The sequence below is a fragment of the Trichomycterus rosablanca genome, chromosome 5 (assembly GCF_030014385.1).
Source record: "Trichomycterus rosablanca isolate fTriRos1 chromosome 5, fTriRos1.hap1, whole genome shotgun sequence".
In the NCBI taxonomy this organism is placed as follows: domain Eukaryota; kingdom Metazoa; phylum Chordata; class Actinopteri; order Siluriformes; family Trichomycteridae; genus Trichomycterus; species Trichomycterus rosablanca.
Genome location: NC_085992.1, coordinates 19793859 through 19821356, shown reverse-complemented (window position 1 = coordinate 19821356; position 27498 = coordinate 19793859). Strand labels below are relative to the sequence as shown.

At 39.0% G+C, this 27498-nt stretch overlaps 1 protein-coding gene across 5 annotated transcripts in view; it reads right to left on the bottom strand.

Annotated features, from left to right (window-relative positions):
- lyst (lysosomal trafficking regulator) overlaps positions 1-27498 on the bottom strand; it is a 121752-nt gene that overhangs the window by 63178 nt on the left and 31076 nt on the right. For all 5 annotated transcript variants that reach the window (XM_062995816.1, XM_062995818.1, XM_062995819.1 and 2 more), the window contains exons 7-15: positions 26335-27214; positions 24753-24914; positions 18056-18209; positions 14367-14587; positions 10571-10637; positions 7048-7157; positions 5308-5650; positions 4572-4713; positions 4235-4408 (exon numbers count right to left, since the gene is read on the bottom strand). In XM_062995816.1, the coding sequence (XP_062851886.1) occupies positions 4235-4408; positions 4572-4713; positions 5308-5650; positions 7048-7157; positions 10571-10637; positions 14367-14587; positions 18056-18209; positions 24753-24914; positions 26335-27214 (2253 nt within the window). The remainder of the gene's footprint in view (positions 1-4234; positions 4409-4571; positions 4714-5307; positions 5651-7047; positions 7158-10570; positions 10638-14366; positions 14588-18055; positions 18210-24752; positions 24915-26334; positions 27215-27498) is intronic.

Sequence of the window (27498 nt, the reverse complement as noted above, 5' to 3'; positions counted from 1 at the left end):
TGTCTGAACAAAAGTATTCACACCCCACAAACTAGGTGCTTGCACACACAGTCACCTGGCCAAGCAAAAGTATTCACATCCTACAAACTGAGTGCTTGCAAAGACACACACGGTCACCTGTCTGAGAAAAAAGTATTTGTACACTAAACTTCTGCTCAACCCATAGACACCGTTTCAGACATACCATCTCAGGGCAGAACCACAAATTAAGTCGTTTTGACCCACACTCTTTTTTTACCCTTATCCCTTGTTCCTCCTATTCACTCCCATTAATTTTTGCCTCTACCAAAAACACTACCTTTGTTCCTTCCCCCCATTAACTCCTGTTCATTTTTATCCATGCCCCTAGCCTCACCTAGCTAAGGCTTAGCAACCCCTATAGCAACTAACGTGTTAGCATAGCAACTAACAGACAACAACTTAGCAAGCACCTAGCAACAGCTTAGCAATGTCAATAGACCTTGGGAACTGCATAGAAAAGAATTTGCATCCACCAAGCAAGACCTGTTACATGTTAGCAATTAACACACTACCATATCAAGCACCTAGCAAGCATCATCTTAGTGACTGCCTAACAATTCAACTCAAAATCATTTTACCATAGCAACCCTCTAGCTATGAGTTATAACTCCAGCTATAACCACCTAAGAAAAACTTAACAACCAACGTGTACACTTTACATTCATGACAGAACAGGTAGTTACTCGTTACACAAGATTAATCAGTTCACAAGTTTAATATCAAAAACAGTCATGAACAATTTTGTATCTCCAATTCACCTAAGTGCAAGTCTTTGGACTGTGGGAGGAAACCAAAGCTCCCAAAGAGAAACCCACGCAAATTCTACAGAGAAAGGACCCAGACCATTCCACCTGGGAATCGAGCCCAGGACCTTCTTGCTGTAAGGCGACAGTGCTACTCACTGAGCCACCGTGACACATTAGCTTGTACTGGTATGTTAGCTTGTTTTTTGTCTGGCTTTTTTCTTCCACATTTTAAAATATTGACACACTTTAAACTCTAAAACCTTAATCCCATCATGTTTGAAAGGGGCACTTCTTCACCTGCCATGCAAGTTTTTAATCCTTATTGTTGTCCCATTCACTCCCTTTTGTTTTTGAAAGGTACAACCCCAAATCAGAAAAAGTTGGGACAGTATGGAAAATGCACATAAAATAAAAATGCAGTGTTCCTTACATTTACTTTGACTTTTGCAGACAGGATGAACCCAGGATGAACCCAAGATATTTCATGTTTTATCTGCTCAACTTCATTTTATTTGTTAATAAACATCCATTCCTGCATTTCAGGCCTGCAACACATTCCAAAAAAAGTTGGGACAGGGGCAATTTAGGGCTAGTAATGAGGTGAAAATAATGATGCGATTTTAAACAGGTGATGTTAACAGGTGATTGTAATCATGGTTTAGCACAAAAGCAGCATCCAGGAAAGGCTGAGTCTTTGATGAGCAAAGATGATCAGAGGATCTCCAGTTTGTCAACAAATGTGTGAGAAAATGATTGAAATGTTTACAATGTACCTCAAAGAAAGATTGGAAGGAATTTGCATATTTCTCTCTCTACAGTGCATAATAGCATTAAACCAGTCCAGGAATCAGGAGGAATTTCAGTGCATAAAGTCCAAAGGCGCAAGCTTAAGCTGGTCAAAGTAAATGTAAGAAACTCTGTGTTTTTTATTATTTGCTTTTTCCATGCCGTCCCAACTTTTTCTGATTTGGGGTTGTATATTAATCTACTGTACTTCTGTCTACTGTACTTCTGATCAACCGATAGCTTGCACACACACAGTCACCTGCCTGGACAAAAGTATTCACCTCCCTACCATTTACATGCTTGCGCGCACACACACAGTAACCTTCCTGATCAAAAGTATTCACACCCCACCAAATTTTCATGTGCTTGCCCACACACAGTCACCTGCCAAAGCAACACAGTCACCCTCACCAAATACATGCTTGCACCCACACAATTACCCTTTTAAGCAAAAGTATCTGCATCTCCACCAAAAAATGCTTGCACACACACAAAATCATCTGACTGAGAAAAAAAACATTACACCCCCACCAAGTACATGCTTGCACACACACAATCATTTTTCTGAGTAAAAATATTCACATTTCCATACATGCTTGCTTACACACACACGTATCTTAACAAAAATATTCACACACTGCCCTCCACATACATACTTGCATACACCCTTACAACCACCTAAAACACCTTAGCAGCCACTTAGCAACAACTTAGTAACCCCTGTATCTTGGCAGCCACCTAGATACACCTTAGCAACTGCTTAACTACACCTTAGCAAACACTCCCTATATCCTGCTAACCACTTAGCAGAAGCTTAGCAAAGATAATAAGGTGAGTCTGTGATCTGATAATACGAAGGTTCTTCAAAAAGTTTCCGTACTTTTTAAATTCTATTTATCAAAAATTTTAAAAACAAATGACATCACTTTTCTATATACAGTGGGGAAAATAAGTATTTGATCCCCTGCTGATTTTGTAAGTTTACCCCCTTACAAAGACTTGAACAGTCTATAATTTTTATGGAAGGTTTATTTTAACAGAGAGAGACAGAATATCAACAAAAAATCCAGAAAAAAAAATTTAAATAAAGGTTATGAATTAATTTGTATTTAATTAAGGGAAATAAGTATTTGATCCCCTACCAACCAGCAAGAATTCTGACCCCCACAGACCGGTTATGTGCCCATGAGGCACACAAATTAGTCCTGTCCCTGTATAAAAGACTCCTGTCACAGAATCAGTTTATTCCATTCAAATCACTCGACCACCATGGGCAAGACCAAAGAGCTATCAAAGGACGTCAGGGACAAGATTGTAGACCTGCACAAGGCTGGAAAGGGCTACAAGACCATCAGCAAGAAGCTTGGTGAGGTAGAGACCACTGTTGGCGCGATCATTCGAAAATGGAAGAAATACAAGATCACAGTCAATCACCCTCGCTCTGGAGCTCCATGCAAGATCTCACCTCGTGGGGTAAGAATGATTCTGAGAAAGGTGAGGTCAGTCCAGAATTACACGGGAGGAGCGTGTCAATGATCTCAAGGGAGCTGGGAGCAGAGAAATGCTGGATATGACCCCAAGAACACCATCCCCATTGGGCATTTCTCTGCCTCCAAACACGGCGAGTGGAGTTGATGCCAAAGAGCTCAATTTTTGTCTCATCTGACCATATCACATTCTCCCAAGCTTTCTCTGAATCATTCAGGTGTTCAGTGGCAAACTTCAGATGGGCCTGTACATGAGCCTTCTTGAGCAGAGGGACTTTGCGGGCACTGCAGGATCTCAATCCATTACGGCGAAGTGTGTTACTAATGGTTTTCTTGGTGACTGTGCTCCCAGCTCTCTTGAGATCATTGACACGCTCCTCCCGTGTAATTCTGGACTGACCTCACCTTTCTCAGAATCATTCTTACCCCACGAGGTGAGATCTTGCATGGAGCTCCAGAGCGAGGGCGATTGACTGTGATCTTGTATTTCTTCCATTTTCGAATTATCGCACCAACAGTGGTCTCTTTCTCACCAAGCTTCTTGCTGATGGTCTTGTAGCCCATTCCAGCCTTGTGCAGGTCTACAATCTTGTCCCTGACGTCCTTTGATAGCTCTTTGGTCTTGCCCATGATGGTCGAGTGATTTGAATGGAATAAACTGATTCTGTGACAGGTGTCTTTTATCCAGGGACAGGACTAATTTGTGTGCCTCATGGGCACATAACCGGTCTGTGGGGGTCAGAATTCTTGCTGGTTGGTAGGGGATCAAATACTTATTTCCCTTAATTAAATACAAATTAATTCATAACCTTTATTTAATGTTTTTTTTTTTCTGGATTTTTTGTTGATATTCTGTCTCTCTCTGTTAAAATAAACCTTCCATAAAAATTATAGACTGTTCAAGTCTTTGTAAGGGGGTAAACTTACAAAATCAGCAGAGGATCAAATACTTATTTTCCCCACTGTAGTCACATTCTGATGCATTTTTCCCAGCATCATACCAACTTTTTAATGCCATCAGCAAAAAAATGTTTTTGGTTGAGCGTGTAGCCACTGATGCACTGCTGTTTTCACATTATCATCACATGAAAATCTTCTTCCCCTTAAAGCCTCTTTGAGCAGTCCAAAATGGTGGAAGTAAATGCTTTTTTGCTATACTCTATCTACTGACACGGAGGGTTATAGTGAACTTACTTGATGCCACACACCCAAAGCGTTAAACAACTGTGTATGTTCTTCTTGCCCTCAAGCTGCTGAGTATAAGTGAGAGCCAAATGCTGCCAACGGCCTGCAGTTAACACTCCCTGTCCAGATTCTGTCTGGGCCAGCAGACCTGCCTTCTTCTCATCATTGGGATCAATGCAGATCCTTTTAACACAAATCCATAAATTAGTTAATTTCAAGGTCCAGGTATTGTACATTAATCCACACTTATCTGCAGGAGATACATATAGGATTTCTACTATGTTCATTTTTTAGTAAGATGAAAATATTATTTATTTATTTGCATAACAAATGGTATGACTTCTACCTGAAGGTGCATGCTCCTGTCGAAATGTCAGCCCACACTTGTAGCATTAGGGCTTTGGAGCCCATGGAAAAAATGTGCAGAAGGCCCTTTTCGCAGATCTGTTCCACCATCTGGACCCCATCAACTAGCTTTATATCATCAGCTAGAAAACACCACCAAAAATGACAGATATAGACATGAGGTAGTATGCAGTAAGCTTTATGCTTGTTATAATATAAACAGCTGACCATGAGCTTGTTAGACATCCCATTACATAACCTTGGGCAGTATTACCAAATCCCAACTTTTGCAGCTATAACAACCTTCACTATTCTGGGAAATCTTTTTACAAGATCTTTAAGTGTCTATGTAGGAATTTTTGTTCATTAAGGCAAAGAGCATTTGTGAGACTAGTAAATGCTGGCTGAGAAGGCTTGACTTACAATTATTATTAAAATGTATTCCAAAGGTGTTAAAGGGTAGGGTTAAGGTTAGGACTCTGTGCAGGCCACTGGTGTTCCCTCACACCAAACTAATCAATCAATGTTTTTATTGACCTTGCTTTGTGCAAAAAAAAGGGCCTTTCCCTAACTGTTGTCACAAGATAGGACATCTGTTAGCAATGGTTAGCAACTGTTAACAAATGGGTGCATTTGTAATCCCTGTATATGCTTTAAATAGCAGAGTAATACTGGAAGTACCAAATTTCGTCCAACAGTTATTTATTGGTGAACAGATGTGGAAGGCTATAGCATACCTTGGTGTGATGGTCTATCTTTATCCTCATTCTTTGCAACCCTGAGCCAAAGCGAGGCACTGAAGCCGCTGGCCATGTGCGGCCAGCAGTTCTGTCCCACTAGAGGCAGGTGGAGAGGAGCAGTATGCCAGGGGGAAGTGCGTAAATGCCCAGGTCCACGCTCACCTTCCACTTTGAGCCTGCCTTTCCAGAGCATGCTCACCCCTGTCTTGGTAGAAACTGCCCCATTTGTACTGGTGCCAGGGGCACTAGAGTACAGATGCATGGGAAAAGACAGGTAATGAAGTGGCTCGTTGTCTGTGTTGGCCTCCACCATCCGCAGAACTCCATTTAGCAGAATTTCCTTAATAATAAAGAGGTTAAAGAACAATGAAAAATTATGATACAAGTAGCAAAAAATGACTTTGCTTAAAAAAAACAATGACCACAAGATATACATTTTTAACATTTTTAAGCTGTTAATAGAAAAAAATGACAGAGAAAGACAAACAATTCGGAAAAATTTTTTATAGCTTAGCGAAATATATCATCTGGAATAAATGTACACCATATTGCCAAATGTATATAACACCCCTCCTAATTATTGTGTTTAGGTGTTTAAGCCACACTCACAGCTAATTCTGTGGCTACAGTTTGGGGAAGGATCTTTTTTGTCCCTGCATGATTTGCCCCTGCCTAAAAAGCAAGGTTCATAAAAAAACAGTACAAGTTTGAAACTTTAATGGTCAGCACAAAGCACTAACCTCAACCATACTGAACAAATAAACAGGAAGGACAATTGCAACTCAGGCAGTTTTGTCCAACATTAGTTATTAGTAACATCACAAATATTTTATTCTGACTGAAGAGACACAAAGTCCCACAGACAAACTTCAAAATCTTGTGGAAAGCCTTTGCAGAAGAGTGGATGCTGTTACAGAACGTAAGGGAAAGCCAAATCTACATTTAGCTTGCTTTTACACAATATGTGGCCAAACGCTTCACTCTGGCTTCTCTCTGGCTATGCTAAGTGAAGCTATGCAGCTTACCTTGCTGCTGTGCTACCTAAAGCACCACATCACCCAAATTCACCACTTTCTGCTTGTTATTTACAGCTTGCTGTACCTGGTTGAACTTTGACTAGTGACCTTTTCAAAGCGACACCAATGAGATAAATTGTTTATATGACAATATAAATTGTTTATATTTACTAGTTCTTCAGTATAATTTAAGCTCTTTAATTGAAATCAAGCTTCATGAACCTACTTTCTTTTGTACAACCATCGCACATTTAATAAAACTTATTTACATTTTATAAAAAAAAACTGCATGTAAATAAACTGTCAATACAGTCTATTGTTTTCAGGCTTGTTGTTAAGTGGCAAAGCCAGCAGAATGCAGTAAGCAGCGATATGCAGTCTTACAAAGAATAAAGCGCAAAACGCTTATCATGTGAAACCAGCCTAACAGCCATGGTTTTAAAATCAGATATCCAACAAGCTCAGTGTTGTGTGTCCACATACTTTTGGCCATACAGTGCACCTCCACCAGTAACATCACCACCATCATGTAGATGAAACTAAATTGCTGATTAGAGTTTGCAAAAACATCTAGAACTGACTGCAGTTTCTGCTAAAAAAATCACAAGGACAGAGTATTTTTCCCTTTTCATTTCTTTTATTTTGGCTAATTTGTCACAGTTAATCATTGCTCAGTTAGCTAGCTAGTAAAAACTCAGATTAAAAGTAAAAGGGCTCTTACAGTCGGAGGTGTCTTCTCCAGGAAAAGGCGAATTAATAAAGCCACCTCTTCTGCTGTGATCTTGTCATTAGCCATTGCAACTAGCAGTTCCACTAGTACTGTCTGGCACTCTAGAAAAAAAATCAAAACAACAACATTATTACTATTATTATCACAATTAATAATATTGTTTTTATTATTACTATAGTAATAATAATAATAATAATTGTGTTAATAAAGAAAAGAATAATACTGGATTATTATTACCATCATTATTATTATTACTATTGTAATTACTACTCTACCATAATTATTACTAATATTAAGAATTATTATAAGTAGTAGTAGTATTACTATTACTATTACAATTAGTTATTTTTATATTGCTACTATTACTACTACTACTATTATTACTTATCATTATTATTACATATATTATTATTATTATTATTAAAACATTACTTTGACTTTTATTTCATCGAAGACATTTATCCTTGCATTTCAGGTTTGCAACACACTCCAAAAAAGTTGGGATGGTCAGGCATTTACCACTTTGCATTGTTGCAATTTTTTGTCCTATTTTTTCTGCAAATGTGGGCAACAGTGCAGGGTTGTTGGCGTCAAATTTTTTGTTTAAAATTTCCACACATTCTTTATTAGGTACAGGTTAGGACTGCAGGCAGGCCAGTCCAGTACCTGTACCCATTCTTTCGCAACCATACCTTTGTAATGTGTGCAGCATGTGATTTTGCATTGACTTGTTATAAAATGCATGGATATCCCTGCAAAATATGTTTGTAAAAGCAGCATATGTCACTCTAAAATCTCAATTTACTTTACTACATTAATGCTGCCATTACAGAAGTGTAAATTACCCTTGCCAAGGGCACTGACACAGACCCTGACTTTTGGACTTGTTGATAATAGTCAAAGCACCTGGCATTTATTTCTTTAAAAAAAGATCTCAAATACTGATTTGTCTGACAACAATACATGTTTCCACTGTGTATTGGTCCATCCCAGATGCCTTAGAGCCCGGAGAACTCAATGCCGCCTCTGAGCATGGTTTCTTTTTTGCACAGCAAAGTTTTGAGTGGCATTTGTGAATGTAACCAGATTGCTTGATACAAGTTTGTCAAAGTAATCCCTTGCCCATATAGTTTTATCAGCTATTAATAAATGACAGTTCTTAAAGCCGTGCCATCTAAGGAATCAGAAACCATGGATATTCAGGTGCATGGCCATTGCCCTTATATACTGAAATTCCTCCAGATTGCTTGAATTGTTTAATGATACAACATAAAACCTAACCTACACATAACTGTGGCTATACTTTATATGTAGTTATCTGCCATGGGGTAGAAACCAAGTTATCAAATATATTTGATGTAGCTTTCAGACCATTGCAGTGTTTTCTTCCCGTTTTCTGCGCTCGCCAGTTTTAAAAGAAAGAAAGTAAGCTGTTACAAAGTGCTTGCTATTTTACATGATCTTTTCAGCAAAGATTAGAGATTATATTACACCTATCTTTAAATAACTGCACTGGCTACCTATGTCATGAATTTACTTCTAGCACCTTTATGCCTCAGAAGTATGATCATAAGGCAAGGATCCTCAGATCAGCTAATAAAAAAGGCTGATGCTGCATCACCTGACAAAAGAGGCTGCCTTTTGCTGCCATGGCCCAAACTCTGAAATTCTTTTCCAAATGACCCAAAGGTCCTCGATGACAAACACTTTTAAGACTAAATTTAATATCTCGTAAGGCCTTTAAGCTGCTCTGTCTCATCTGTACTTCCTCGATGGTCAGAAATGTGATGTTAAATGTTTTTAATTCAGTTAATTTATAAATAATCATTTTAAGCATTCTTAAACTTTTTTTAATTTGGTAAGTATGTTCCTGAGGAGATAGATCTCAATATGTACAAAGCTTTATTATTCCTCTATGTATTCTATATTCTATAAAGCACTTTATAAACTGTTTAGGAAATTGCAATACAAATAAAGTTTTGTTATTATTACTTTTATATATAATTATTATTGTTATTATTATTATTCAGAGCATTAGTAACCATACAGCAAAATTAGTATTATAAAGTATGATATTTATTTTACTTTTTGTAACAATTTTTTTTAAAGCACAATTTACAGTACATAAACCTGCTAAATAGAGATGTACCGATCGGGGTTTTTGGCACCGATTCCGATCTCCGATCTCCTTTCAGGGATATCGGCCGATAGCCGATTCCGATACGAGGGGGTACATCAAACAATAAAGTACATCAAACAATTTTTTTTTTTTACCCACAGGAGACATATTTCATTAGTCTAACTGACCACACACACACGCAGGTTTAATGTTATCCAGTTCAGTCTGAAAAAACCTTAAAAAGAGCCTCACAGTGAAGATAAACCGGAGCAGCGCGCGCGTGTCTGTGTGTGTGTGTTTGTTTGTGCCTTTAAGAGATGATCTGTTCACAGTATCGCTATAAGTGATTCATTGATTCATGAGTCGATTCGTTTTATGCGAAGCGTAAGTTTCTCTTCTCAGTTATCTCTCCGTGTTTACTGTTATTAATTAAATGTCGTGGTTTTAAATAAACACCAGCTACTACAGAACATTTTATGTGACTCTCTTACCTTAAAAAGCTTAATTAAAAAGCTTAATTAAAAAGCTTAATTAAACTGCTATTACCACAGATCTGTAACCGAGTCAGACTCGTTCCGTCTAAGGAGCTAAAAGTTTTCTGATGATCCTAAAAGTTCAGCAGATGATCCTGAACTAACGAATTTGGTAATGAATAAACTTTTGCCTTTGATTGGCTCTGTAACGTTTTCTGTTCTGGTCCACATGAAAAGCAAGAACCCCTTACCAAAGTGAACCACGAGTTTATACAGTATAACGTGCTGATAGAATCGACTCAGATGTGGTCGGGTTAAATTATCTTTTTAAAGTAAATATTTTAATCAGCGAAATTACATCGTATGTTAATTATGTTATTTTAGGTCATGAAGAGCTTTCACTATGGTTTCTGTGTTGATGAATTTTGATGCGATGGTTGGTGCTTCATAGCTCAAAGTCTGGATCAATCCACTGAGCTGTTAAGCTTAACGTGATCTTTATATATCACACGATCGGATCGGCTACATTTGGGAAATATCGGCCGATCGCCGATAGCATATTTTGATTAAAAATCGGCCGATACCGATTCATAGCCGATCGATCGTTCCATCTCTACTGCTAAATGTGAGTGTCATTTGGACTGCTTCTGTTACTGTACATTTATCGCACTGAATGCTTTTAGATTGTTGAACCAAACATGATGTTGCACAACCGAAATTTGAGGTAAAACAACATATGATGTAAATTTTTTTATTTATTTATTATTATTATTATTAAGTTAGCATACTCACATAAAAAAAATTAACAACTTTACCAGATTTAATTGGTAAGCCAGTTTAGCTAACTGATCACAAACAGGCTTGATTTTAGTTAGCATATATAAACAACTAAATATCTTTAATTAAAAAAAGGAACTGGTACCTTCATAACAGGGATCTGATTGACTGAGGATGTTCTGAAAGCCAGTCAGAATGGTTTTCATGCCACCCTGAAGACAAACAGAAGTTACGTCAAAATACATTTAGAAAAGTGTATCAAGAAAAAAATGTGTGTTCTATTCTACTAATTACCTCAAATAGAATAGTATATGGGTCAAAGACGAGACGTAACTTTTTAGTGTCCCCACTTGATAAATAATATACAATTATATTAATATAAGTGGATATAGCTTCAATCTACTCCATTTGTACATCTTTACTGAAACCTAAAATAATTTTTACGGAAAATTTATGATTTTTGAAAAAATAACCCTTGAAACCCCCAAAATGTCATTCAGTGCAACGGTCCCCCTACCTCTTTAAGTAATAAAACATTAAGAAAAAACTAATTAATCTTAAGTAAAACTTAAAATTTACTGCTTTGGCATAATTGTACAAATGTCATGTGACATATTAAATAATATTCAATCAGATGTGTTTTTTTATTTTTTATTTTTTTTAATAAATTTAGCACGTCCAATTTCGTCCCATCTATCATCCTCTATGCTCCTGATTGTCGGGCTGACGAGGCCGTTCCATGCCTCCTCCGAAACGTGCACAGCCAATCGACCATCTTATCACCCACACTTGACGAGTGTAGCGTGGCAGAGTACTGTGTACGGAGGATCACACACTCCGCCACACCCCCTCCCGTCTCCATACAGGCGCCACCAACCAGCCAGCAGAGGGCGCAACCGCCCCGTTCCTGAAAAGCATCCCCTACGGTCTCAAGTCCCGCCCCCCACCCGGACAACAGGCCAATCGTTGATACATAGCCGCCCAGCCTCGACCGTGAAGGCAGAGCTGGATTCGAAATGCGTGTCTTTTACCGCTGCGCCACCTGAGCGGCCACATGTGTTTTTTAATATTAATAATATTCAGGATACTTTCAGGTCAATGCATTTTAACATTATTTGATAAAAATGTCTTTTTACTGACACAGTACATTAAAGAACAAAACTGAGTGTCATTCATACAACACAGAAAACGTAATATTACGGTTAATCTTGTAAACAAACAAGGTTATTAACATTTAAATGTGAATATGTGTAGAAATGTCTTTGAGCTAAGGTCAATGTTAGCTTTTGCTAACCACTGGGATAACTGTAAAATGTGCTAAAGTAAAATTTCTGTCATTCAGTACAACAACAGTCATTCAGTGCAACAGAATTTCGCTGTTGCACTAAATTGACAATGACATTGTTATACTGACTTTATAATGTTTTAAAATTATTTTTAAATATTAAAACCACTTTTTTCCATTCTAGTCTTCCTTAATAAGAGCAGTAATTACAATGAATATTAATAATTATGTTTTTGATGAAGTGGTCCCTGAGATTTTGTTATTGTCAAGTACGATGACCTGCAATTCGTTGGGCAGGTACTGCTGTCTGTAGGAGATGAGGTGCAAGTTAGCTGCATGCTACAAAATTCAAACAGAAATTCCTTTGTGTGGCCAAATCCACCTGATGAAATTTACTACCTTAAGTCTGATGTCAAAATCATAATCGCAGAACCAAAGCCACGTACAGCAAGAACCTCAAGGTTAACAACAAAAGACTGGAAAACACTTGTTCAGTTCATGAAATAAAATGCGACTTCAAATGGTTTTCACGGCTGAATGAATTTAGATTTACTGCAGCAACTTTTTCACGTGTTATGACACAAATTCCATACTTCCACACTGTTCTGGTGCCTTACAAGTTGTTATGATGGCTTCATTAGCTATGTTTTTCATTGCCTTACTTTTTTCATGATGTAGTAATATTATAACACATACTTGCCACTGGTGTGGCATATTTTCATTCTACTACTGCTACTTTAATCAATAAAGAACTTAAAAACTAATTAAGTCATGAATATTCTGATGTAACAGGATAATTTGGAGTATGTCATTCAGTGCAACATAAAATCATCATACAGTGCAACAAAAACATTTGCTTAAAATTACTGTAATAAGTAATTATTATATATTTTTTTCATGTAAATGCAAGAGAATCCAGGCCTGCTTCATAGAAAACAGAGTTTGATTAGGTTTCAAATAGAATAGAATGTGTAGCAAAAACATCTTGTATACAAATAAACAAAATCCCAAGATGCATTAGAGTACAAACAATGCACAGAAAATTCAAAACAGAGTAAGTACAGTTTCTTCTGAGGTTTTAAATCTTTTGTAAGAGATATACTAAACTTATAAATTTGAAATGGCTAAGATTGTTCCTTGTGTGTGTATTTTGTCATAAATTAGTTGTTGCACTGAATGACATTTTTGTGCCCTTGTTGTGTGTCAACAACACTAAAATTATCAAATAAGCAAAATGCTGAGAAAAAAAATACATATTTACATAGGTGACACATTTGTGCACAATATTAAATGAAAAATTATACAATTTAACCATTTTATTTTTTTGGTACTTGGAACACCCTATTCGTCTTTCACCCATATACAGTAGATAAAATGTACACAGGTTTTTGTGATGTTAAAAAAAAAAGATTTATTTTTACCTTTAATGTGAAAAACAAACTAAAATCTTTTAGGGTGGGAATAAAAATAAACTTATAATTATGTGGCTGCATTAATATACAAATACCTAAACTAATACATTTTTTAAAACATATTTTGATTTTATGACAGTATTTAGTCTTTTTGGGTAGAAGTCTATCTGCATGGCACACCTTGACTTGGCAACCTTTCTTGTAAAAGTGCTCCCACCCCATAGGTTTTTAATTGGATTCAGGTCTGGGCTCTGGCTGGCTTATTCCAAATCATCTTCTCGTGAAGCCATCCTTTTGCTGATGTGGCGGTATGCTTTGTGTTGTTTTTTAGCTTTTTAGCAGAGACCTGAAGGTTTAGTGCCAAAACTGACTGTTATATGGACCTGTTCATAATTTACTTAACCTTAACTGAAGCCCCAGTTCTAGCTAAAGAAATACAGCCCCAAAAACATACTGCACCACCATGCTTTACTGTGGGGGTATGGTGTTCTTTTTGCGACAAACATACTTTTGAATTACGGCCAAAAAGTTCAACCTTGGTCTCACCAGAGCGTATTGTATTTTTCTACATGCTTTTTCTACATGCTTAGAAAAAGAGATTGTTATAAGTAGTACACAACCACTACTTGCAAGAAATTCCTGCAGCTCTTTTATTGTTGCTGTAAGCTTCTTGGCAGTTTCCCAGACCAGTTTTCTTCTTGTTTTTAATACATTTTTGAGGTACGTCTAGTTTTGGTAATGTCATGGTTGTGTCCTATTTTATCCACATCTTCATTATGTTACATGGTATAAGGTATGCGTTGGAATTTTTGGTACCCTTCTGACTCCTTGTAACAATGAAACATAATTGTGAGAAAAAGCCTACATGTGTATTTTTATGATTTTGGTTTAATAAACCTTTTCAGTAGTTTTACTGATAACATTTTTCAAAGAAGGATGGTACTAAAAATATCAAAACCTAGAAGTTATTCATAGGCCCACTGACTGCTTAATCTCCCCAGTATCCCTAATAATTATTTTACCCGATTATCTCTAACTGTATAAAAGCTGAAATTAAAACACAAGATCAGTCCCTGTACATCAGCCCTTAATAAGTAAACAATTAAAATGCAGCATTAAGAGGCCTTTATTTGGGGAAAAAAATTCCCAAACATCCTAAGTTTGAGTTCTGGGATATAAAACAGACTATATTCAGGTCAAAGGACCTGAATAGTAATCAATATAAAAGACAGCAAATGTGGAACCTGTTGGTAGATCATTGCAGCATTGAAATGGTGCATTTGCATAGCTCCCAGCAGGCTTTTCAGTACATGGTTCAGGACATCCAGATCAGGTGAGCTGCTGGCCAGCAACTGCAGCTCCATATAGCAGATCTGTGGGAAAAGCAGCAGACCCTGGCTAGGGCCATGAGAAACAGCAGCAGATCCCAACACACACGCGCCTGGTAGCACTGCCACCTTCACATCTGAGACATGGACAGAGGACAACATGTGACAAGTTAATACTTGTTTTATTTTGATTTCACATCTGCTTCATATGTTGCTACCCTGCTGCAGAATACAGTGCCTTGCAAAAGTATTCAGCCCCCTTGAACTTTTCAACCTTTTGCCACATTTCAGGCTTTAAACATAAAGATATGAAATTGTAATTTTTTTTGAAGAATCAACAACAAGTGGGACACAATCGTGAAGTGGAACGAAATTTATTGGATATTTTAAACTTTTTTTAGAAATAAAAAACTGAAAAGTGGGGCGTGCAATATTATTCAGCCCCCTTGCGTTAATACTTTGTAGCGCCACCTTTTGCTGCGATTACAGCTGCAAGTCGCTTGGGGTATGTCTCTATTAGTTTTGCACATCGAGATACTGAAATTTTTGCCCATTCTTCCTTGCAAAACAGCTCGAGCTCAGTGAGGTTGGATGGAGAGCGTTTGTGAACAGCAGTTTTCAGCTCTTTCCACAGATTCTCGATGGGATTCAGGTCTGGACTTTGACTTGGCCATTTTCACCTGGATAAGTTTATTTGTGAACCATTCCATTGTAGATTTTGCTTTATGTTTTGGATCATTGTCTTGTTGGAAGATAAATCACCGTCCCAGTCTCAGGTCTTTTGCAGACTGCAACAGGTTTTCTTCCAGAATGGTCCTGTATTTGGCTCCATCCATCTTCCCATCAATTTTAACCATCTTCCCTGTCCCTGCTGAAGAAAAGCAGGCCCAAACCATGATGCTGCCACCACCATGTTTGACAGTGGGGATGGTGTGTTCAGGGTGATGAGCTGTGTTGCTTTTATGCCAAACATAACGTTTTGCATTGTGGCCAAAAAGTTCGATTTTGGTTTCATCTGACCAGAGCACCTTCTTCCACATGCTTGGTGTGTCTCCCAGGTGACTTTTTATAGATATCTTTGAGAAATGGCTTTCTTCTTGCCACTCTTCCATAAAGGCCAGATTTGTGCAGTGTACGACTGATTGTTGTCCTATGGACAGATTCTCCCACCTCAGCTGTAGATCTCTGCAGTTCATTCAGAGTGATCATGGGCCTCTTGGCTGCATCTCTGATCAGTCTTCTCCTTGTTTGAGCTGAAAGTTTAGAGGGACGGCCGGGTCTTGGTAGATTTGCAGTGGTCTGATACTCCCTTCATTTCAATATGATCGCTTGCACAGTGCTCCTTGAGATGTTTAAAGCTTGGGAAATCTTTTTGTATCCAAATTCGGCTTTAAACTTCTCCACAACAGTATCTCGGACCTGCCTGGTGTGTTTCTTGGTCTTCATGATGCTCTCTGCGCTTTAAACAGAACTCTGAGACTATCACAGAGCAGGTGCATTTATACGGAGACTTGATTACACACAGGTGGATTCTATTTATCACCATCAGTCATTTAGGTCAACATTGGATCATTCAGAGATCCTCACTGAACTTCTGGAGTGAGTTTGCTGCACTGAAAGTAAAGGGGCTGAATAATATTGCACGCCCCACTTTTCAGGTTTTTATTTCTAAAAAAAGTTTAAAATATCCAATAAATTTCGTTCCACTTCACAATTGTGTCGCACTTGTTATTGATTCTTCACAAAAAATTACAATTTCATATCTTTATGTTTAAAGCCTGAAATGTGGCAAAAGGTTGAAAAGTTCAAGGGGGCTGAATACTTTTGCAAGGCACTGTATGTGGTGGTGGTGGTTTAACCTAGACACTTTTTTGTGTATATCAAATACACCCAGGCAGTTCTACTTATTTCATACATTTCACACACTAAAACACATTCAAACATGTCTGACAGGCTTGTGCATTTTAAGAAACACCCAAACTATTTGCGACCATTCCACTTTCAATTTAATATGCCACAGGATTTTAAAGGACACTAACTAGGCTTTTTTATTTGTGTTTGTGTAGCTACAGTATGCAAATACAATTAAAAAGTAATCACAAGATCTGTAAGCACTATAGACATGTTACATCATAGCCCAGGAAACAATAACTACATTCTCAGGCAAAGAGTGGACTGAGTCTGCATGTGACCACAGATCCGGATCACACGCTTCCTGAAATACCAGACATAATGCAACAGTGTTACAAAATATACATAGGCATGATAATTTTGCTCAGTGTTAAATTCAATAAAACACTCCTGGACTGAACAAGTGTGTAAGGGTACAACATAAATGTACTCACTATGACATTAGTTAGTAATTACTAAGGTACACTATATGAACAAAATCATTGGAACAACCCTTCTTATTACTGAATTCATGTGTTTCAGCCACAATAATGGCAAAATGGTGTAATAAACCAATTATATATATCAAGAAAAATTATAAGCTTTTTAACAGTTTAACTGTGGTCCTTTACTGTTTCAGCATGACTGTGCCCACATGCACAAAGCAAGATCTATAAAGACATGAAAAAGCTTGGTTTAAAAAAAACCTAAATGGCCAGCACAGATCCCTGACCTCAGCCCCACAGAACAACTTTGGAATTAACTGGAACATGAATTGAGGCTTTATTGACCAACATCAGTGCCCAGCCACCACAAACTCCCACAGGCATACTTTAAAGTCTTGTACGAAGCCTTCTCAGAAGAGTGGCTGTTGTTATAGCTAAAAAGATCACATAGCAGCCACTGTATTTTAATACCATTTGTTTTTTAAAAATATAATGTCCAATAAACTCACAGTCAGGTGTACAAATACTTTTGGCCATATAGCATATAATATGTTTCTGTAAAATGAGTGGATAAAAGAAGTTGTTACAGGAGAAAACAAATGTAGTATTATTGATTATTATTGCGTGGTTCACACAATTGTAATTGAACCAGTTTTATTTACTACCATTTGCACTTTTTTCACAAATAAACAACTTGTTACACAAAACATAAAGTAAACCCTACATGTAACGAATTTGATTTAAACAACCTCACTTTAAAATCATTTTTTTTCCCATTACATTTCATTTTTTCATTTTTTTTCATGTAGGTCACCCAGTTCATGATTAACTGTTAGACTAAATGGCCAAAAGTATGTGACTCTTGTCCCAAAATGACTATGCCTCTGTGCACAAAGCAAGGTCCATTAAAACCTGATTTAACAAGACTGGTGCGAAGAATGTGGCATGTATAAAGACACACTTTAAATTTTGTGGAAAGCCTTCGCATAAGAATAGAGGCAGTTACACCTGTCAGGAAGATTGGGGAGGGGGGTTTGATCACAGGCTTGTCGATATACTCCCTATTAATGTTCATGAATTTGAACTGGGTTGTGCAACTAACTCATTACATGCGTTTGGACAAGCAGTCAGTTTGCCACACTAACTGTGAGGCAAGAAGTTTCCATCTACAAGATACAGCATGCTAGACAAGAAAAAAAACAACAACAATAACTCAATTACAGTCCTGTGTGTGTGTTTGTGTGTGTGTGTGTGTGTGTTATTTACTACCTTGCCCCCCCTGGGCAGAATCCTCAGGGTTACTCTCACTGTCAGCCTCATAGCCTTCCTCCTCTTCTAAGCCTCGAACACCAAACACGACTTCATCTGCTTCTTCAGACAAATTCCCTGCTGGAGCGGCCACTTCACAGTTAACTTGACACTTCTGAAAAATTCAAAGCAGCCGAGCATAAAGAAATAAGCAATCCAGTTTATACTCGTTTTGAAGTGAATGCTTTCATAATTCAACTAAAGAAGAAGCCAAATAAACATTTTGGTCACAGGATCAAATCAGCTGACCAGTAAAGCATTAAAACAGACCCAAGCCCTAAAGCATTCAGTAACAAACACTGACGCCAATTCTTGTATCCATGTATGTATGTCAATAAAGGTTAAATAAAAAAAATAAAAAAATGTCTAGCACTATACAAAAATCTATTACGCTAGCCCACTATATTTAACCTATAAGTAAACATTATCGGATTCATTTTTAGTTGTGACTGATACAATGCAATAACTGAGCCACCACTGAGATCAGAGTTTAAATATCAGTGGTGCTTCCAGCCAGCAGGGTGTCTACACAGACATTATTGACTATGTCAGTTGGGGGATAGCTGAAGCCCTGTGATGCATCTGCACCCTGTCCAGGGTATATCTGCCTTGCATCCAGTGTCTCCAGGTACACAAAACTTGCCATAAACTTGACCAAAATAAAGCAGTTGATGAAAATTAAATGTATGAAAAAAAATCCACTCAAAAATTAGGGAACAAATAATCAATGTTAAATAAACACATTAAAGCATTTTAATTTTGCCTATATAAGATAAGATTTATATTCATGTTCACTAACACACACAACTCTTACACAAAATCTTACCCTGAATTGTTACATTTAAAATAACCAAACAGTTGTTTAGTTTGGTCTATCACAGCATCACAAAATCATGAAAGAGTTCACAAGTAAAAGATGTAGTCAGCTTTGGCCTATGCAGAGGAGGGACGGGGGTTATATCAGAAGAAGGGTGCTGAGGATGGAGCTTCCAGACAGGAGGAGGAGAGGAAATCTGAAGAGGAGGTTTATGGATGTGGTGAAGAAAGACATGCAGGTGGTTTGTGTGACTGAGAGGGATGTTCAGGACAGGGCAAGATGAAGACAAATGATCCATTTTGGTGATTTTGGTGACCCAGGGCTCTAGAGTGCGACCAGTTTGGTCGCACATGCGACCTAATTTCTCAATGGTGTGACAAAAAAAAATCTCAGGTCGCACCGGTGCGACCAGGCGTCCGAGGGAAAAAAAAAACAACAGACACACATTAGGCCAATATCATGGTCTAAACCAATCAGAGATAGTGAAGGGCGGGACAATATTGTAGCGGTGATATGTGAGCGACATTCAGCTCAGCCAATCAGAATGCAGCACCAGGTTTATACACGTGCGTTCGGACGTTCTGCCGTAAGTTTAGTTTTGTATATGAGACTCGCCGGATGTCCCCAGAATGGAAGTTCGGGTTCTGGAGCTCGGCGGTGTAAAGTGTTGTAACGCTCACTTAAGTCCTGACTAAACAGTTAAAGTGACTCTACCCTGCCGTGTGCCTTTATTCCCACACCTCCACCACCGCACAGCAAAAGACCCGCAGCATCCCCACCGGACAGCGGCTAGGTGAGCCGACCCTCTACAGTAGCAAGGGGCTAATGCTAGCGGTAAAGTGCCGCGATAGTGAAAGTAAAAACACGACAATATTTTCGTTAAGTAAAATATAAAAATAACTAAAAGACCAAAATATATTACAATACATGTAGTCAAAATACGCAGTGAGTGCACCGCAAGCGATTTTGGGAATTTGTGTAAAAGATTCAGTAAAGCCGATAATATAATGCACTGCATTTAAGATTACAATCTAACACACACACAAACATATACATATAATTTTAAATATACACACACATATAAATAGATATACACACATACAGTGTATCACAAAAGTGAGTACACCCCTCACATTTCTGCAAATATTTCATTATATCTTTTCATGGGACAACACTATAGACATGAAACTTGGATATAACTTAAAGTAGTCAGTGTACAGCTTGTATAGCAGTGTAGATTTACTGTCTTCTGAAAATAACTCAACACACAGCCATTAATGTCTAAATAGCTGGCAACATAAGTGAGTACACCCCACAGTGAACATGTCCAAATTGTGCCCAAAGTGTCAATATTTTGTGTGACCACCATTATTATCCAGCACTGCCTTAACCCTCCTGGGCATGGAATTCACCAGAGCTGCACAGGTTGCTACTGGAATCCTCTTCCACTCCTCCATGATGACATCACGGAGCTGGTGGATGTTAGACACCTTGAACTCCTCCACCTTCCACTTGAGGATGCGCCACAGGTGCTCAATTGGGTTTAGTCCATCACCTTTACCTTCAGCTTCCTCAGCAAGGCAGTTGTCATCTTGGAGGTTGTGTTTGGGGTCGTTATCCTGTTGGAAAACTGCCATGAGGCCCAGTTTTCGAAGGGAGGGGATCATGCTCTGTTTCAGAATGTCACAGTACATGTTGGAATTAATGTTTCCCTCAATGAACTGCAGCTCCCCAGTGCCAGCAACACTCATGCAGCCCAAGACCATGATGCTACCACCACCATGCTTGACTGTAGGCAAGATACAGTTGTCTTGGTACTTCTCACCAGGGCGCCGCCACACATGCTGGACACCATCTGAGCCAAACAAGTTTATCTTGGTCTCGTCAGACCACAGGGCATTCCAGTAATCCATGTTCTTGGACTGCTTGTTTTCAGCAAACTGTTTGCTGGCTTTCTTGTGCGTCAGCTTCCTTCTGGGATGACGACCATGCAGACCGAGTTGATGCAGTGTGCGGCGTATGGTCTGAGCACTGACAGGCTGACCTCCCACGTCTTCAACCTCTGCAGCAATGCTGGCAGCACTCATGTGTCTATTTTTTAAAGCCAACCTCTGGATATGACGCCGAACACGTGGACTCAACTTCTTTGGTCGACCCTGGCGAAGCCTGTTCCGAGTGGAACCTGTCCTGGAAAACCGCTGTATGACCTTGGCCACCTTGCTGTAGCTCAGTTTCAGGGTGTTAGCAATCTTCTTATAGCCCAGGCCATCTTTGTGGAGAGCAACAATTCTATTTCTCACATCCTCAGAGAGTTCTTTGCCATGAGGTGCCATGTTGAATATCCAGTGGCCAGTATGAGAGAATTGTACCCAAAACACCAAATTTAACAGCCCTGCTCCCCATTTACACCTGGGACCTTGACACATGACACCAGGGAGGGACAATGACACATATGGGCACAATTTGGACATGTTCACTGTGGGGTGTACTCACTTATGTTGCCAGCTATTTAGACATTAATGGCTGTGTGTTGAGTTATTTTCAGAAGACAGTAAATCTACACTGCTATACAAGCTGTACACTGACTACTCTAAGTTATATCCAAGTTTCATGTCTATAGTGTTGTCCCATGAAAAGATATAATAAAATATTTGCAGAAATGTGAGGGGTGTACTCACTTTTGTGATACACTGTACATACACATTTACTCTATTATTTTTACAATTTTTATAAGTGTGCTATAATTAGTCTGTAATACTATAATTAACTGTAAAGAAGACAGTGGCCGGCAATAGTATATTTGTGACTGGTTCTAATACATTTCGAATTGAAAGGCTGAAAAAGCCCAATGCATCTATAAAACACATTACATGCCGCGATAAATGCACTGCCCAAGTGTCCCCTCTCCCCACTGCCCTTCATTGTCAGGCAGCAGCAAACAGATCATCAGACGAGGCCATGTTGACCAGATTGTTAGTTAAGTCAATATTGCCTGTATGGACAGTGATTTAAAAAAAAAAAAAAAGTGAACCTGTAAAACTGCGGTGTTAAATGCGATGCGGTCGAAAATTTGGGTGCACCTAACTTTTGTGCTGGTGCACCTAAGAAGAAAAGTTAGGTGCACCAGTGCAACCAGTGCAAAACGAGAGCCCTGTGACCCCTAACTGGAGCAATCCAAAGAATTGGAAAATGTAGCCATCTACATTTACATTTTCAGCATTTAGCAGACGCTTTTATCCAAAGCGACTTACACAATGAGCTGAACACAATGAGCAATTGAGGGTTAAGGGCCTTGCTCAGGGACCCAACAGTGGCAACTTGGTGGTGGCGGGGCTTGAACCGGCAACCTTCTGTTTATTAGTCCAGTACCTTAACCACTGAGCTATCACTGCCCTATGTATCTATGTATTTATATGTTGACTGATCTAAAGCAAAAACTACATTAATTGTGCTACTTTGTTATTTATGTAAACAACCGTGATATACACCGATCAGCCATAACAATAAATCCACCTCCTTGTTTCTACACACAATGTCCATTTTATCAGCTCCACTTACCATATAGAAGCACTTTGTAGTTCTACAATTACTGACTGTAGTCCATCTGTTTCTCTGCATGCTTTGTTAGCCCCCTTTCATGCTGTTCTTCAATGGTCAGGACCCGCACAGGACAACCACAAAGCAGGTATTATTTAGGTGGTGGATCATTCTCAGCACTGCAGTGACACTGACATGGTGGTGGTGTGACACAGCAGTGCTGATGGAGTTTTTAAACACCTCACTGTCCCTGCTGGACTGAGAATAGTCTACCAACCAAAAATATATCCAGCCAACAGCGCCCCGTAGGCAGCGTCCTATTACCACTGATGAAGGTCTAGAAGATGACCAACTCATACAGCAGCAATAGATGAGCGATTGTCTCTGACTTTACATCTACAAGGTGGACCAACTAGGTAGGAGTGTCTAAAAGAGTGGACAGTGAGTGGACAGGGTATTTAAAAACTCCTGCAGCGCTGCTGTGTCTGATCCACTCATACCAGAACAACACACACTAACACACCACCACCATGTCATTGTCACTGCAGTACTGAGAATGATCCACCACCTAAATAATACCTGCTCTGTGGTGGTCATGTGGGGGTCCTGACCACTGAAGAACAGGGTGAAAGCAGGCTAAAAAAGTATGTAGAGAAACAGATGGACTACAGTCAGTAATTGTAAAACTACAAAGAGCTTCTATATGGTAAGTGGAGCTGATAAAATGGACAGTGAGTGCAGAAACAAGGAGGTGGTTTTAATTTAGTTATGGCTGATCGGTGAAATGCCAGAGCTGTGGAGACTGTCCTGACCTTTCAGTCAATGAGGCATATTCCTTGTATTTTACTGATCTGAAATCACAAGTCACAAGTTTCGGATAAACAAGCCTCAAACAAGTCTCAAAATCAAATAAATGTAATACATTTTACTTTAAAAACAGAATTGGATTGTAAACAAACTGAATAATTACTTGAAGGTAATACAGTAAAATAATGATTTTGTTTTACTGTTGCTTAAGAGTGAAGATCATATTGTGTTTTGTGGTATTTTTGTACACTTTTTTTTTTTTTTACAAATTCCTCCTACTTTTTGAAAAAAAATAGTGAAAGTGCCAATTTAAGAGTTTCATTTAAAAAGAGGACAGTGTTAGCTCTGCTGGTAGAGCTATGGACTATTGGAAGGTTGTGGGTTAAAATCCCAGCACTGCTTTTATTGTACTGTACATGTATAAATGTATATATGACAAATAAGAAAATTGCAATTTTTTGCATTTTGTTTACAGTTACACTGTGTAATTTGCATGATATACAGAGGTGAAGCATAATTTTTATAGCTTTTTAATTTTTTATAGTCATTTTTTAAGATCTGCATTTCCTGCTTAACTGACATTCAGTCGGTATTCTATCTGGTAATACACTGATCAGCCATAACATTAAAACCACCTCCTTGTTTCTACACTCACTGTCCATTTTATCAGCTCCACTTACCATATAGAATCACCTTGAAGTCCATCTATTTCTCTACATACTTTAACCTGCTTTTACCCTGTTCTTAAATGGTCAGGAGCCCCACAGGACCACCAAAGAGCAGGTATTATTTAGGTGGTGGATCATTCTCAGCACTGCAGTGACACTGACATGGTGGTGGTGTGTTAGTGTGTGTTGTGCTGGTATGAGTGGATCAGACACAGCAGTGCTGCTGGAGTTTTTAAATACCGTGTCCACTCTATTAGACACTCCTACCTAGTTGGTCCACTTTGTAGATGTAAAGTCAGAGACGATTGCTCATCTATTGCTGCTGTATGAGTTGGTCATCTTCTAGACCTTCATCAGTGGTCACAGGACGCTGCCTACAGGGCGCTGTTGGCTGGATATATTTTTGGTTGATGGACTATTCTCAGTCCAGCAGGGACAGTGAGGTGTTCAAAAACTCCATCAGCGCTGCTGTCTTATCCACTCATACCAGCACAACACACACTAACACACCACCACCATGTCAGTGTCACTGCAGTGCAGAGAATGACCCACTACCCAAATAATACCTGCTCTGTAGTGGTCCTGGGAGAGTACTGACAATTGAAGGACAGCATGAAAGGAGGCTAACAAAGCATGCAGAGAAACAGATGAACTACAGTCAATAATTGTAGAACTACAAAGTGCTTCTATATGGTAAGTGGAGCTGATAAAATGGACAGTGTGTGTACAAACAAGGAGGTGGTTTTAATGTTATGGCTGATCGGTGTAAGCTACCATGCTACTGTATGAAAAACCATTGTACTGTTAAAGTGTGCCAAAGAGAACTCACCCGTTCAGATTTTTCTTCTGTAGGAAATGTGGTGCCAAACACGTCAGCCAGAGCCACGTGCAACAGACAGTCAAAAAGGGGAACAGCCAGGTCAGAGTTCATTACACCAGAGCTAGACAGTTTATCCTTAACCTCACATAGGGTATCCTCTACAGACAAAAGCTACAAAAAAGAAAACAATAAGAGGGAAAGCAAATAGGTGAGTAAGTGGAGAAAAACACAAAATGTAGCCAGTAATGAGATTCATGACCGCCTAATTAATCCTCAATTATAATGTAAAACACTAAGTAAATGAAATAAACAATATACATACACTGCCTGGCCAAAAAAAAGGTCACACACAATATTTCATTGAACCGTCTTTAGCTTTGATTACGGCACGCACTCGCTGTGGCATCGTTTCCACAAGCTTCTGCAATGTCAAAACATTCATTTCTGCCCAGAGTTGCATTAATTTTTCCCCAAGATCTTGTACTGATGATGGGAGATTTGGACCACTGCGCAAAGTCTTCTCCAGCACATCCCAAAGATTCTCAATGGGGTTCAGGTCTGGACTCTGTGGTGGCCAATCCATGTGTGAAAATGATGTCTCATGCTCCCTGAACCATTTGAGCCAGATGAATCCTGGCATTGTCATCTTGGAATATGCCCATGCCATCAGGAGAGAAAAAAATCCATTGATGGAATAACCTGTTCATTCAGTATATTCAGGTAGTCAGCTGACCTCATTCTTTGGGCACATAACGTTGCTGAACCTAGACCTGACCAACTGCAGCAACCCCAGATCATAGCACTGCCCCCACAGGCTTGCACGGTAGGCACTAGGCATGATGGGTGCATCACTTCAGCCGCCTCTCTTCTTACCCTGATGCGCCCATCACTCTAGAACAGGGTAAATCTGAACTCATCAGACCACATCACCTTCTTTCATTGCTCCGGAGTCCAATCTTTATGCTCTCTAGCAAACTGAAGCCGTTTTTGCCGGTTAGCCTAACTGACAAGTGGTTTTCTTAAGGCTACACAGCTGTTTAGTCCCAATCCCTTCAGTTCCCTTCACATTGTGCGTGTGGAAATGCTCTTACTTTTACTATTAAACATATCCCTGAGTTCTACTGTAGTTTTTCTATGACTTGATTTCACCAAACGTTTAAGCGATCGCCGATCATGATCATTCAAGATTTTTTTCTGACCACATTCCTTCCTCGAAGATTATGTTTCCCCACTGTCCTTCCACTGTTTAATAATGCGTTGGACAGTTTTTCACCCGATTTTAGTAGTTTCAGCAATCTCCTTAGATGTTTTCTCTGCTCGATGCATGCCAATAATTTGACCCTTCTGAAACAGATTATCTTTTCCACGACATCCTTTCGACATGGTTGTTTAACAAATGAGAAGCTACTCACTGCATCAGTTAGGGTTCAATAATTTGTTGCCAGCTGAAACATAATCACCCATGCAGTAATTATCCAATGGGAGGTGCTTACCTATTTGCTTAGTTAAATCCAGGTGGTGACTTTTTTTTTTTGGCCAGGCAGTGTATATGCATATATGTTTTTATTTCATGAAAAAACATGCTATTTACCTGAAATGTAAAGTCTGGTTTATGTTTCTGTAGAACAGAGTTAGAACTGTGAAGACAGATTGACAGAAGTGCTTCAAAAAGACGAATACTCTGCAAGGGCCACTCCTCTTCCAGCTTGTTTTTTGGGTCCTTGGTCTTGCTCTTTACCTGATTAGGACTTATCAAGTCAAAATCTAGTCCAGTCTGTACTGGTGTCAGGACTGTAGAGTCTGAATGTGATGGGTTTGTTTTGCCCTTACCCTCCCTTTTGTTCTTATTTTTATTGTCTTTGGTTTTTGAGGCAAGCTTCTGAATGACCAGAGCCATGAGGCGACTGCAGGCATCCAGGCCACCCAAACTTAGGAACTGTCTCTGGAACGCTAGGTTGGCCAGATAGACCCTACAGCACACAGACCACACATCAGCTGCTCGTCTTAACTGCTCCACTGGGGGCAATGTCACACTGTCTGGTGAGAGAAAGGGTAACCGGACACTGAAAGATTCACTGGCTGTACTATCGTATCCGGAGGTGTCCTCAGAGTCATTAGCAGTGTCCCCATCTGAATCAGCCTCCTTGCTTACACATAGAAAGGCGACACACAAGAAAAGATGAATCGTGTTTAAGTGCGCTTCTCCATGGCTCCGTCCTTTCCCGGCACCTATGCTGCTTTTGTCTTTGCGATTTGGACATGCCTCCTCTGCACTCCTAAAGACAGTAGGACTTTCCTTGTCATCTGGCTTCTTTAGCTCTTGCTGGGGATGGTCTGTCTGCTGGTCCCAACCATTTAAGATCAATGTCTCAAACACCTTAAGTGCCCAAGGCCGAGTGCAGTCCAGATATATTAACTCAGTGACCTGGTTTAATCCATTACAGCTTAAAAACAAGTTCCGCACAATTGGGCTGAGTAAAAGAAAAGAAACATCAATAGTTAAAAAGTGTTAAAATGGTAAAATAACATTATCTTATTTTACACAATACAAAATGCTTAATTCCATTAAAATTCCATTCCACAGTAAAACACCAAATCAAAAAAAGTTGGGACAGTATGGAAAATGCAAATTTTTAGTTACATTCTCTATTGGGGTAGATAGACAGACCAGTCCAAACCCTCTTTTTCCACAGTTATGCCTTTGTAATGTCTGCAGCATGGGCTTTTGCATCATCTTTCTACACACTAAAAGTCC